Consider the following 14,190-nt stretch of genomic DNA (forward strand, 5'->3'; position numbering starts at 1 on the left):
TGCCCAGCACGAGGGAAGGCATATACTACAGTTACGCGTTTCAATTCGTAACCATAGTAACCTGCCGAGACGGAATGAAAAGATGCATTGTCATGAACACGTGTCTGTAATCAAAGCCTCGCTCTCGCGTCTCCAATCCGGTTGCTACCCGGTTGTTAGGAGACGCGAGAAAGAGTCAAGGGCCGCAAAGGTTAACTCTTGCCCAAATTTCCACTTCCTGTTTTGGAAGGGGAAGAGAAGGAGCGTTTCCTTGAAGTCGTGCTAATGGCTAGAAAAAATGAGGCGCGAAGCTTTCAGTCACTAGGTACATTGCGCTACATTAATAAAATAACAAAAATGCTTACCAAATAACTAGCTTGATCGGAGAGCGATCGAAAAGACAAGGAGACATAAACCATTCCCCGCCATAAATTGGACAGGGGAGATGGAGCTGAAAGAAAAGGTTAATTATAGTAAATTAACAAAGCTAATTACATGTAAGATATGTCAAAGAAAACGAGCAAAGACAAAATATAACGTTTAAAATACGAAATATTAATAAAGGTTATCAATAATGGTATAATTAAGTAAAGTAACTGTCACTATAAAGGGGAGTACTTAGCTGTGTCAGGAGCAGTGAATAAAAGAGGAAGATGGGAGTGTGCACTGTCCTATTATGTTATTGTTAAAGTTCTTATTGTGATGTATTAACATTCTTTTAAGGGCTGCATGTTGGGCAGCAAATACAAGTATTTGCATAATGGTAGCCTCTGGTCTTGTAATGAAATTATATTCACTTTTGTATCACCACTTGCGTTTAAAGCTCACCCCCACCATGCTTGTCTTTAACAACAATATCATTGGAAAAAGGCTGTGGTCATTGACCACTCGCAGGTTAAGCCTATCCACCTGCGTAAAGGGACAGGCCCCATCAGATTAGGGCCGAACTGCTCCTCGGATCTAAGCTTCAACTGCACCACCATCTGACACTGGTGGGCTGTAATATGTACACACAATTGCTTGGCCTATGCCACTGTCCATTCGTTGATGTCCCCGAGTGAATGAATGCCTCACTCCTCCCACTCCGATCCAATACTTAGTTCTTTGCTGATGCCAACTTTCAGGTGCCAGTACCCACACCTTCAGAGTATGGGTTTCCTCATCAATCATGCCCACCAATATCAACCTCTCCCTCAGCTCCACCACTTGCTCTCTCCTCTGCTGTGCTAACCCGGACCGCTCCACTATATCAGTGTCTAGGCACCCTCAGGCCCTCTCTGCCTCTGCCTCCTTTAAGGCTCACCCAGTGCTGCCGGCCTTCTGTATGTGTTCTGCCCAGTAGTCGCCTCCAGGAGGTTTCTGTCTCCTCAGATGCACTCCTGAGCTCTCTCGTCTGCTTCAGAAAACAGGACATATGTCTCCTTGTTCTGCTCATGAGGATTGAGGAGTGCTGTAAATCAGGTAAGGATTGAAGGAAAAACTCAACCTCTTGCTCCTCCCATCAGCTTAGCCATACTCTACTTGTTACGTAATTTCATGAAAAGTAGGTGAAGGAAAATGAGGTGCTACAGGAACACTCAGAAAGTGGATGCTTGCCTAGGGGTAGGTCTTAGCTGTGTTGGTTAGGGGGACAACAGGAGTGGCCTTGATCCAGGGTAGGTAGACTAGCCCCAGGGACTGTGAGTCAGGTAGGCACTGGAGAATCAGAAAAGTCAGATACTTGTTTGAAGGCAAGTAGATCCTATCTAGATAGACCACTTGCTCAGAGTGGCAAAGGAGAACAGTGGAGTTCTTGTTTGTCTTCAGTGGGTTCCCTTTTTGTGGTGCATTCTGAATTAGTTTGGGTCTTTCAATTATGTAAAAGGCCAGTGCATAGAGGATGAGTGAAAACTGTGTTTGCTGCTACTGGATGGATCCAGAAGAAATGTCACTTAGGCAGTCGTCCAAGATATTAATTGGTGGCTATGGTTCTTTTGGTTAGAGGCAATCAAGGATGGTCAGCTTTATTCTAAAGCAGGCAAGTCAGCCTGAGTGCTTGGAGGCTGGGGAGCGGGTACTCCCTGTGCAAATCAGTCAGGAGTAAGAGGGCCAGAATGATAAATGAGGGCTGATAGGTCCAGGAAGTGAACGAGGACTAGCCAGTCAGGGATATATATGCAAAAGGCAGGGCGATATAGCCAAATGGCACTACACTTCAGAAACATTATTAGAAAGTGTAACTCCTGTGGATAATAAAAAGAGCAGCTGGCTCAATTTTAAGCACAGGTGAATGCACTTTCTAGCTGTTGAACAGGCACAACTGTTCTTCTGTGTACAAAAAGGTGAACCATTGATTTATCACTGCCAATTCATCTGTCTACCTCATGCTGTTAACAAAGAACAATCCACACGTTGATCAGATTGGAGCAACAGACAAGTAAATATTTGTATTAGTGAATAAGTACAAAAACGTTCAGAGCAAAACATGCGCTGAAAGCTGGGCCCTAAGGAGAATAAACATTGCTTTTTCAGTGACATTGTTGAACAGAGTGAAAGCATTCCTCTCAAAGCACTGGAACACAGTAAACTAAGCAATTGAATATCATTTTGATTGTTCAAACTAATTTTTGGTATAATAACCCTTACTCAGTCAACCAGCTGGTCTGCTGCTAAATTAAGACAGCCTTTTTTTATTTTTTTATTTATTGGGATTTGGGATTTTACAGTGCATCATAAAAATAAAAAATAAAACATTAATGAATTAATCCAGTCATTAAAAGAAACAGCTATTGGGCATCAGCAATAGTTCAAAAATACAATCCATAGAAAATAAATAGCACAGTACATCTTGTCCTACAGTTCAAATTGTCAAGACATCTAAAACAGGGTGATTAAAACCCTATAAAACACAATTGTAGCTCAGGCGATTACAACTTGATCTGCCTCCAATTAGTAACCGGGGCCCAAATCTTTCTTCCAAAATCTCTTGACTTCACCCCCTTTTGTTCATACAAACAGGTTTCAATATTATGGATTCCCAGAAACCTAGAAAGCCACATTTGAAAGGACGGGGCCACAACATCCTTCCATCCTGCTGAGATTAAGATCCTGAGCACGGCCACAGAAAAAAAAGACAGAGCTTCTTCCTCTTTCCCCAACTGTTGATTCAAATCAATGCCCATGATCATCAGGGTAGGGGATAGATCGATCTTTTGACCTAGCAGCTCCTCCCAGAATTTCTCAATCTCATTCTTCACGGGGGTCAAAAGACTACAATTACAAAACATATGCAGTATATCTGCTTGCCCAGCCCCACACCTTGGACAGATATCGTTATCCCTCACCCCCCAGGAAAACAATTTAGCGGGAGTGTAGTACAGTTTGTAGTGCTGGGCCCGCAGATTTGTAGCTCTGAAGATTTTTTTATTCAATAGTAAAGCCAGGTCGAGATCTACATCGGGATTCCCCAGTTTCCTAGACCAGGCTACTTCCACCTTATCAACATCATCTTGAATTTCTAAGAGAAGGATGTTATAAAGAGTCTTGATTTTTTTACATCCTTTAGTCAATGCCTCCAATAGCGGGCAATTATCCAGGGGTGGCGGTTTAGGTCTAAGTGCCTTCAGGGACCGTAGCAGTTGTCCATAAACAAACCAATGAATACAGGGGGTTCCAAATCTGTTTTGTAGGGTCAAAAAACTTACAACCGAGTCTCCATTCATTACTTCTCCCAGGGTCTTAATACCCATCCCCCTCCAAGTTTTGAAGGTCCTATCGGCCCCTATCCCTGAGAAGAGACTCGAGTTGTAAATATGTAAGTATGGGTTAACCTTGGGGATGTTGCACTGCTTTCGACAGGCCTTCCACACCCACCAGACACTGTCAACAACCTTATACCTGGCTTTCTTGTAGAATCTGCGGTCCACTTCCCTTAGCATTAAACCCAGCACCTTCCTACCTAACAATAGCTCATATATAGAGGGGGGCTGCTGATCTTCAAGGTTTACATCATTAGAACATGCCTCTGTCTGAAAAAGTACCGACATTTGTGACAAGAGACAGGTCCAATGGTACAATCTTAAATTAGGCATGGCCAGCCCACCCCTTTCTCTTGGAAGTGACATCAAATTTGTTGACCACCTTACTTTCCCAAATTGCCATATGAACATTATAAACACAGATTCTAAATGTTTTATTATTTTCTCTTCCAGGAATAGCGGTATAGCCCGAAAAGAGATATAGCAGCTTGGGGAACATCGTCATCTTGACCGCATTCACCCTCCCTATCAATGAAAGGTGTAGCCCATCCATCCTTCTCAGATCAGTCTCTATGGATTTAATAAGCGGTGTATAATTTTCTTCAACTATTTTATCAACTGAGGCGTTAATTTTCATTCCTAAGTAAATTGCTGCATCCACAAATCTGGAATCGGTTTTTACTATATTTTTCGTACAAATAATCTGGGTCTTTGCTTCGTTTAATAGATAACCAGAACGAGCACCAAATTGTTTGGTAAGCTCGGACAGGACCACCATTGCCTGCTGGGGGTCTGTTGAGAAAACCGCAAGGTCATCCGCGTACGCTAGTATTTTATTTTCAAATCCATTGAAAACAACCGGTCTTAACCTAGGGCAACCCAAAATAGCCTGGATGAGGGGGTCAATATAAAGAGAGAAAAGGATCGGGGAGCAGGGGCACCCTTGACGCGTTCCTCTCCTTATAGGAAAAAGGTCAGATTTCTCACCCAGAACTGTGACTCTGGCCATGGGCTCTGAATACATTGCTCTAAGTGCTCTGATAGTTTTCTGCTTGAACCCTCTTCCTGCCAAGATACCCCAGAGAAAGCTCCAGACCACACGTCGAAAGCTTTCTCTGCGTCGAGCAGGATCATGGCCATCTCCCCTCCCGTGGCAGCATGGGCGTCAAATAGGGCTATTGCCCTACTAGTATGGTCCGTAGTGCCACGCCCGGGGACAAACCCATGCTGCCAAGGGGAAACGGGACCGCCAATAATCCTGCCCAACCTCAAAGCCCAGATCTTTGAATACTGCTTGGTATCGGCGTTGATCAATGAAATTGGTCGATACGACCCCGGGTTCTCACTGGGCTTCCCTTTTTTGTGGAATATAATAATATTTTTTTCTCTCCACGAATCCGGGATCAGCCCGGTGCAAACTATCCCATTAATAAGATCTTATAGTAACGGGATGATTTCTGGTTCAATACTCTTATACACCTCCAATGGAATGCCGTCGGGCCGGCAGCCTTCCCTGAGGATAACTCCTGTAAGGCGACCTTGATCTCCATTTCCGTAATATCCCTATCCAACTCTTCCTGAAGTGAATCGTCCAGGCGTGGTCCTATATCTCTAACGTCGTCCACATGCCTTCCGTTCATAACCTCCCCACCATAAAAGTTCTGGTAAAAATTTCTAAACACCGCTAAGATCTCTTTAGCCTCTGTAAACTCCCTACCGCTCTCCACTATTTTTGTAATGACATTTTTTGACTTCTCTTGCCTTAAACGAAGGGCCAGGGCTCTACCTGCATGTTCTCCCGTTTCATACCTCTTCGTTCTGGTGGCCTGATATTCCCCTATCGCCTTTTGAGTAACTAATTTCTGTAATTCTGCCTTAATCGCCAATAAAACATTATGGCTGTTACTACCATCACCAACCGAAGTGATAACCTTAATGTGCTCTTCTTCTACGATTGCTAACCTCTCCAATAATTTTGTTTCCTCAATCCTATCTTCTTTCCTCATCTTGGCTGCGAAGCTGATTGTTTCGCCTCTAAAAGCCGCTTTAAAGGACTCCCACACTACATTACGAGATGAACTATATCTATTGACAGCAAAAAAGTCATCCGTCCACCTCTTAATGTGGGCTACATATCTAGTATCTTCCAATAGTCTCCTCTCGAAGGACCAAGAGGACCTTACCCTTTCGCAGACCCCTCTTTGATATGTAATTACTAGAGGGTTATGGTCCGAAAGTACCATCGGTAGCCTAGATATAGCAACTCTCTTAATTTCTGGAGTGGAAATAAACAGGTAATCCAATTTGGAATATTTCTGAGCTGGGTTTGAAAAATATGTAAATCCAGGGTTTTGGGGCTTCTTAGTCCCCCAGACATCCACTAATCTGAGTGAATCCATGAGGGCTTTTATCGCCCTGAAGACCCTAGGTTTCCGCCCAGCATAGTACCCCCATTGACCTAGTTAGCTGAGATATTTAAATCCCCGCATACCATTAACGGTGCCAGCCAACCAGCGTATTCAATTTCTAAATAATTGAAGATCTTTGGGTCATCACCATTTGAGCCATACACTGCGCACAAAGTATAGCCCATTTCTAATTTTGCGATAGCCCATCTACCACAACTATCTACCTTCGTCCTTTTCACACCTCCCAAAGATCTCCTAACCAATATGGCGACCCCCCTAATTGTTGAAGACTGAGATGAACAGGCGACCAACTCAAACCCATTTATAGACAGCAGATTCCGCTTTAACCAAGGAAGGTGGGTCTCCTGGAGACATAGCACATCGATCTTATTAAATTTGACAAAGTATGCCAATCTTTGTCTCTTCCTCCAGTCGTTCAATCCACCCACATTCATTGTACAGATTCTAATGTCTGCCATCCTTGCAATTGGTTCGACCCTCCAACAGACCATAGACCTTATACCTGCTAATTTTCCTTAGACACCCTTTTAGTCCAGATAGCACAGCCGCAAAAACAATACCAATGATGCACCGTTTCTTCCCATTTCCTTTTTTCACCCTTCCACACCCACCCATCTCCCTCTCCAACCAACCCCCCACCCAACCCCCCTACAACCCAACCCCCCCTGCCACCACTCAGTGAGGCGCACAGATCTGAGCTGTGCATGTGACGGACGTGCAGTGTTTGCGGTGAGGACAGCAATAAACACCTCTTAAATCTAAATTAAGCCCAAGAAAAAAGGAAAACGAAAACACTAAAAGCAAAGCCCAAGGAGCACCTGTTCCTTCATCTAAAGAAGCAACAGCTATTGCCCTAAAGATAAGCCCCAAAGATAAGCCTATTTGCCCAAGCTGTCTAGATACTCCTTGGCCTTGATTTCTGAAGAAAAGTACAATGTTTTCCCCTCATTAATAATTTTTAACTGCGCAGGGTTGATTAAATACGCTTGGAGTTTCCTGTCCTGGAAGGGCTTGATCAACCCTCTAAGACGCCAGCGCCTTTCCACAGACACGTGGCAAAAGTCCGGACGGACAAAAAACGACACCCCATCACAGTTTCTCCTGGCATCCGGTCTTGCCCTCTCTGCGATTGCCTGTCGTAGAATAAAATTGCCAAGAAATATCAGCACCGCCCTGGGTTTATCCCCTTCTTTAGCATTCCTTCGTACTTTAAAGGGGGTACGGTGGACTCTTTGTAGTTCGTTTGGCCAGTCCCATCCGGACAACTCGGGGAAAGCTTGCTGGAAGAGCTTAATGATATATGACCTGATGTCCGACCCCTCGATCCCCTCTGGAATTCCCAGGGCTCTCAGGTTGTTCCTTCGAAGTCTATTTTCCATCTCCTCCAGCTTCCATTGTATGTCTGTAACCTGGGAATGCTGCGAGTCCCCCTTAGACACCGCACCTGCCACCTCAGCTTCTGTAGCCACCACCCTCTCTTCCAAGTGTGACACTCTATCTCCTGTGGTAGCACAGGCCCTGGAGAGTTTTCGTACCACTCCCTGCATTTTCCTCATAGCAGCCTGTGATTTACGGCTGTCTTGGCACGTTTCTTCTCTGTGTGCTAAGATCTCTTGATGTATCGTCTCAAGCAGGGACAATTGTGTCTGTTCCATCAGAGGGCTGCCTTGCAGGGGTAAAGCAGAAGAGTGGTCCCAACTTAACTCTCGTCGCACATGAGCTTGACCCCCAACAGTATTTTGGGATTTCAAGACTGTTGCCGGCTGATCATTCTCGGAGTCACTTTCTGATTCCGCAAATGAGCTACGCTCATCATCGTCTTCTGACCACTCTGCCCCCCGTCTGAGACAGAATAGAAGGCTTCACTCGGGATGCCCTCTTTTTCAGTGCTGGTTCCTCCAGTTGCCCCATCTATTGCTTCATCCAGTGCAGCTCCTGGGGGGTTCTGCTGTGCCAGTTAGTTCAACACTGACCACCACCCCAGTACTCTGAGCCGAAGATTGTGAAACTCCCCCTAACTGCTCCACCCCTGGGGGGCTCAAGATGGTCTCCCGGTTTCCCTTACTCACGGCGTCCGAGTCTACTGCCTGCATGCCACTTTCACCTTCCCCGAGACTTACTGTTTCAGGCACAGGCTCAGGAACCAAGTCCAAGTCACCGGCTTCCTCTGAGAAGTTACTCACTCCCAGTTCCTTAGACCCTTTCTCCTTACCCGCTTTTGTGAGCAGGTCGATGATCGTAGCAGTGGCCAGCCGGGTCTTAGGAGCGCCTTGCTGCCTCTTCCTTTGTTGGTTCGATTGGGGCTGGGGCTGACTGCCTCCAGAGTCAGACATGCCATCATCAGGGGCCTCATTCTCATTTTCCTCTCTTAGGGCTCCCTTTTTTTTCAGGTTGCTCGCCTTAGATCCCGGGTTCTGTTTGGGAGCCATACCTCTCAAAGACAGCCTCTTCTGCTGACTCCCAAGCCGGCTGTGAACACTGTGAGCGCCAGCGGTCTCTGCGCCCGATTTCGCCATACTCCGCTGACTCCGCCGGCTCCGCATCAAGCTCCGCCCTCCTCCTTCAGAGTAGCGTCCTCGACCGGGAGCAACAATGTCCGTACCACAGCCCGCAGGAGCAGCCTAGCCGATCCGCAACCGGTAAGTGCCGACAACATTACAGCGTACGAGCTCCCCGCTAAAAAGCAAGATTTTAGCCGCTCCTCGCTGTGTGCTTAAACCGCCATTGGGCTACTCCTTGCAGCTTCCTCACCGCGACTCTGCACCGGCCAATAAGCAGCCGCCATATTGCCCCCTGCCCACAAATTAAGACAGCCTCTATGTTGCGCTCCTATAATGGCGTTTGTATACTGCGCCACGACCCAGATAGAATTTATGTTTATGTACATATTGTTGCAGAAGAGGATTATTAATACATTTTTCAAACCAGGCTACGGAACAGTCCTCGGCATGATTACGGCTGTGTTCCCCTGCCCTGAGTGCCCAACTGTACTTTTGTCTGAATCGCTAATGATGGCATAGGCATACACGGATCATGTGTGTGCATCATGACATAGGTCTGTCTCACGGATTGCAGTCTTGTTTGACTGGGAGGGGTGCCCAAAGCGCTACCCTCATAGCGGTGGAAGGCTACTGCCTTCAACTGGAGTTAAGCAGCACAAACGCAGTGATTGCATTATACAGTGTAATGATCAGTATGAGTGAACAGATCCTTTTTAACCTGAATCATTGAAGTGAGGCCTACAGGCTCACTCCCCTTTTTAAAGATTCCCTGCTGTATGCTAAACTCACCCTTGGCCTAAATCAGTTAGATATAAAGTGCTGCACAGCGCAAGAATAATGACTCTTTGCTGGATGAATGTGTGCCTGGGAAGGGTACAATACAGTGATAAAGCACTGCAGTGCAGTACATGCGCGGTGAGCGCCAGCATTGAGACCTGACCCCCACCTGCTCCCACTCTGGTTCCAGCGATGAGAAGACATTGTCACCTCGCTGGAACCAGATTGGGAGCACCAGGATCAATGCTACTGCGGAGTCAGAAACCCAGGAGCACCTCAGATCACTGATGGAGCCGACCGCACAGCTCAGGGAGAGCCTGCACTTGCCAGTTAGTGCCTCGAAATCCCACATGCAGACCGAATCAACCGAGCAGGAATGGAACATTGCAAATAACCACGGAGCTGGTACCATGCGGGCTACATACACAAACACACACAACGCTCATTTGGGATATTAGCATTAGAATTTTGGTAGGCGCATAGAAGCTGACCTGTGCGTAAGAGGGACAGTGTGCCTCCATGCTAGTGACTCAGACAAAAAGATATGGTAACAACTATGGATTCACAAAACAGTAAGCCGCATTCTATGTGTTAAACCCACGACAGATACAGTAGCCAACTATCTGTCAACAAGGACATGTTTGATGCAATCCTTCAGATCAAAGTACAGGTCCAGAACATTACTTATGTCAAGGAGCAGGTCGAAGAGGATTCAGTGCACACAATAGATTAGCATGAAACCAAGGCCAAGATCGAAAAGCAAGATTACAAGATTCATGCAGTGGGACACTCTGGGATGGAGACCACACCTCTAAACCACTTCAGTTACAATCCAGTCCCAACAGGTTTGGAATTCTGGGTACCACGTACACATGCAGTACCTAGAAGGCATTATGCAACTTGTTTCTTTTTCTGTGAAAAAATAACTTCTCAAACAACTCTAGCTTAACAAAAATATAATAGGCTGGCAACTGGAATCTTGGCCAGAAGTCAGCAAACCTGAGTGACTATGCAAAGGTATCACGAGTGCCATATAAATTGGCATACCATAACATGTCCAATATTTTCATATCGTGACACTGAACATATGCAGGGCGTCCATCATTGGAAATAATGGAGTACAATCTCAATGAAAAAGGCTGTAAATATCTGTGAAAAACAAAAATACTAGGGAAGCAATACCAGTTAGGTAGACAAGATAGCCTTTTCACGTGACACAAAATTCCCACTATGACGTGCTGAGCACATATGTTTTTTTAAAGGGCAGGGGCATCCTTGGCACCAGATAATAAATGCGGGAGCTGTATTTGGCATGCTTGGTTTCAAATTTCTAACTATGACAATTTATGGAAGGGGCGCTGCATTTCTATTGCTAGTTCGGGTGACATTTTGGAGGAAGTGTGGCTATTTTGAGAATCGGTTTTCAACTGCCAACATTAGAAAGTTGAAACGGGGACACACGCCCAGTGTGAGTGCTCTTACGGGCAAGCTCAATATCCTCCCTGAAATTAATTGTGCCCAACAAATATTCAAGAGCGGGGCAAAGTAGAAATATGTATCTAAAACTCTAATTCACATAAAGCGTGCGGCTAGCTAATCCAATCAACATGCAATCGTGGTCGATTTAATCTGGAACACCAAAGCACCGTTTTTTTCTGCCAGGAGCACTCGGAATGTTGTATGTTTGTGTAAATTGACGTACTTATTCATCAAAACGTAAAATGATTAGGTGAAACTAGTAGTTTTCAAACTACAAGTACCAGAATGCAAAGCACTGCTGGCTTAAAAAAAAAACACAACAGTAAGATTCACACGTGTGATGTAGTCAGTTGACACAGAGAGTGTGAATTTAAAAGCAAGGCCTTTTACAATAAATAGACAATCGCCCTTTAAAACGTTGACATGTTTTCAGCTCATTTTTGAGATCATGACATACCAGAACATTGCCCACATCGGGGTATTCATTACAGCGCTCTAAGCATACGATTTGGCATAGAGGGGACACCCGCCTGACCGTCTATCCATGAAATCCGGCCCTCACACTTTCGGAGCCGGAAGTGTTGTAAGCAGCGGCTGAACCGCCTTCTTCCTTCACTACTATGGCGACGTCAGGACTCACCTGACTGTAATGCATCCTGAACGGCCTGAGATACTGCGAAGAGGCGCAGGGCACTACCTCCACCTCTGCAATCTGCTCCATGCCGCTAGAAGGGAGAACCGAGCAGACCCGAGCACAGTGCAGTTGAAAAAGAAAGTGAAACTGGTCTGCGCGCGATCACGCGTCTCTTTACGGCCAGTGGCGGTTCGTCCATTGGGGGCGTTGGGGCGTAGCCCCACTAGCCATGGACGACCGTCACTGCTGTCACTGGTCTGACACACTGCACACAGCACACTGCGCAAAAAGTAAAAAGTATAAAGTACAATTATGAGCGCGCACAGAATAAACGACAGTGCAGTCATAATTGAGGCCGGAGTCACAACGTGACATCATCGCGATCGTGGGGGGCGGGCCTGCGGCAGTGCAGCGTGTGACTCACTGTGAATATCAGCGTCTGTGGCAGGCAGCAGTGTGCGCATTTAGGACACGTCATTATTATGACTTGCCCACGCATGCGCACACAGGCAATAGCCCCTTCCCTCCTCCTCCTCCCTTAGCTGTCACACAGACAGAGACCCGGGGGAGCCGGGTCTCATTATGGGCAGTTTTAGCCCTGCACTTTAGCCAATCCTGGCGCAGTGGCGATGTTATGCTGCGCCAGGATTGGCTGAGTTAACGAGGATGATGGTGCTGCCGTGCGTGGGTTGGAGGCTGACTGCCCGATCTCTGGTGAACAGAAGGCAACGCGAGGATAGGAGAGATCTTTTGAGGCTCCAATGTTCGTGACCAATCACTGCAGGGCTTTAATATGATGCCTTGCAGTGATGGACCCCTACTCCTGTTGCCGCGCTGGAGTTTAAATCTACTTCCAGCTCCTGCGTATATTTGCCTCCAGGACGACGAAGATCGAAGTGTGGATGGTGCAGGTGCAGTTGAGACGAGTGGTGGTATTTATTCCTCATTCCCAATCTGACCACCACCATGTCACTCGTCATCTCTCTGACTACATGCCACGCTCAGGCCCGGGCCTGGCCTCACAGCAAGCCCGCAGCAAGGCAGCACTGTCAGTGTTGGCCTAATGGCCTCAGAGACGCTGAAGCAGGCAGCCGCCCGTGTGTAAAAATAGAAGGTAAAAAAACCACATCAAAAGTGTACTGTTTACCGTTTCAAATCCCTGTTGGGTGGGATTGGGCTGTAATGCTGTTTACTTTGCACTATAAAAATTGCTGTAATAAGGGTATATAAATATGTGTACTGTACGTGGTTAAACTTCTGCCGCCCTTGGAGCTGGCCTGACGTTCAAACTGTCTGTGCCGATTCCTTCGTTCATGACAGCTGATGTTCCTTCCCCATACCTGTGCAGCTGTCTCCGGTCACACTCCCTTCTTACTACCAAACACCTCTGGGAGGCCAGACCATGAAGAGACTAGAGTGCGCGTGGGCAACACTAGGTTTGAATTCCTCTCGTGCCACACTTGCAGCGGAGTTCCTATGATTTTTGCCCCAGCAATTTGTCCGTTAGTGCAATTTTCATGATAGTGTTTCCTTACTGAGAATATGGCAGAAAACAGGTATTTCTATTTTTTAAGTATATTCTCAGTTAGGAACCGTTTGAAATGTTAACTAACTGATGAAAAGGTAATCTGCACACCAGCGCTGATCATAAAAAAGGGTTTGTGATTAGAGCATAAATCACATAAATGCACCTGCAGAAAACTGTTTTTGCACAGGCTCGCATTGTTCAGGATACAACCCTTGTTTGCTCTCTCGCCCCCTCTAATATTGCTTTCTCACCCGCACAGTCTTACAGCGCAGTTAATTAGAACTACTGCAGCGGTAAACTCATTGCTCGCTCGTGTCTTTTATTTGCTCTGAACATGGTTCCCGTGCTGCAGGTGCTCTTCGCCATTCTGGCCCAGGAGATCAAGGTGCTGCAGGACACCTTGATATGCTTGGTGCACTGGGAGTTGGGGTCATACTGTGCCACAGGTGTGTGGAAGTTAAATGTACAAATCAGAGAGCTTATTAGTTCCGTTTCTTTTGCGAGTGGAATGTAAACAAAACTGCACAGTTACACAAACCTGCACGCAAGGACTTGTTCTAAAATACCACAGAGAGAATTATTTAAAAATTAACATGGTGTTGTCACATGGTTTGTTTTCCCTCAATGATTCTAGTTTATGCAGATTATTGAACTTTAAGAGGTGGGGTGTGCGTGTGCATCCTTGGTAAGGACCCAGCTGTGTGATGTCACTGGTAGTGACATGTTCTGCGAGGTGCTCGGATGCTATGGACTGGAGTCGTACCCTTTAAATTAGCATTTTAGTGTTTCTTTCATGGTTGGTAAATTCATTAATTTCGTTCATGAATGTCTTTATTACTGTTTTTTGTTTATTCAGGCACTGCTCTCTTCATCTGCTACTAATTTTGCATGTGTACTACATTATTGCTGCATCCATGCTGGGTGGTGTTCTTGGGTCACATAGGATGCCTTGGGGCTTGTTCCCTGCATATGTTGCCTGTTTTCAGGCTGTCAATCGCCCCCATTCCTTTTGATGTTACCCACAGTGGCCAAATACCTCACATGTGCATGCATTGTGTGTCTATCCATTACCGTGTGCGCTTCGGTAGTCAGGGCACCATCTCTGTGCAGTGTTCACCATTGTCAC

The 14,190-nt window shown here is 46.1% G+C and overlaps 1 protein-coding gene across 1 annotated transcript in view; it reads right to left on the reverse strand.

The window, feature by feature from the left end:
• The window catches only part of NUDT14 (nudix hydrolase 14), a 584,870-nt gene extending 573,156 nt beyond the window's left edge, over positions 1 to 11,714 (reverse strand). The window contains exon 1 of the mRNA XM_086937918.1: positions 11,543 to 11,714. Within this exon, the coding sequence (XP_086794044.1) occupies positions 11,543 to 11,623 (81 nt within the window). The 5' untranslated portion in view covers positions 11,624 to 11,714. The remainder of the gene's footprint in view (positions 1 to 11,542) is intronic.
• Positions 11,715 to 14,190: the final 2,476 nt, after the last annotated feature.

Source organism: Lissotriton vulgaris, chromosome 9, assembly GCF_964263255.1.
Source record: "Lissotriton vulgaris chromosome 9, aLisVul1.2, whole genome shotgun sequence".
NCBI lineage: Eukaryota > Metazoa > Chordata > Amphibia > Caudata > Salamandridae > Lissotriton > Lissotriton vulgaris.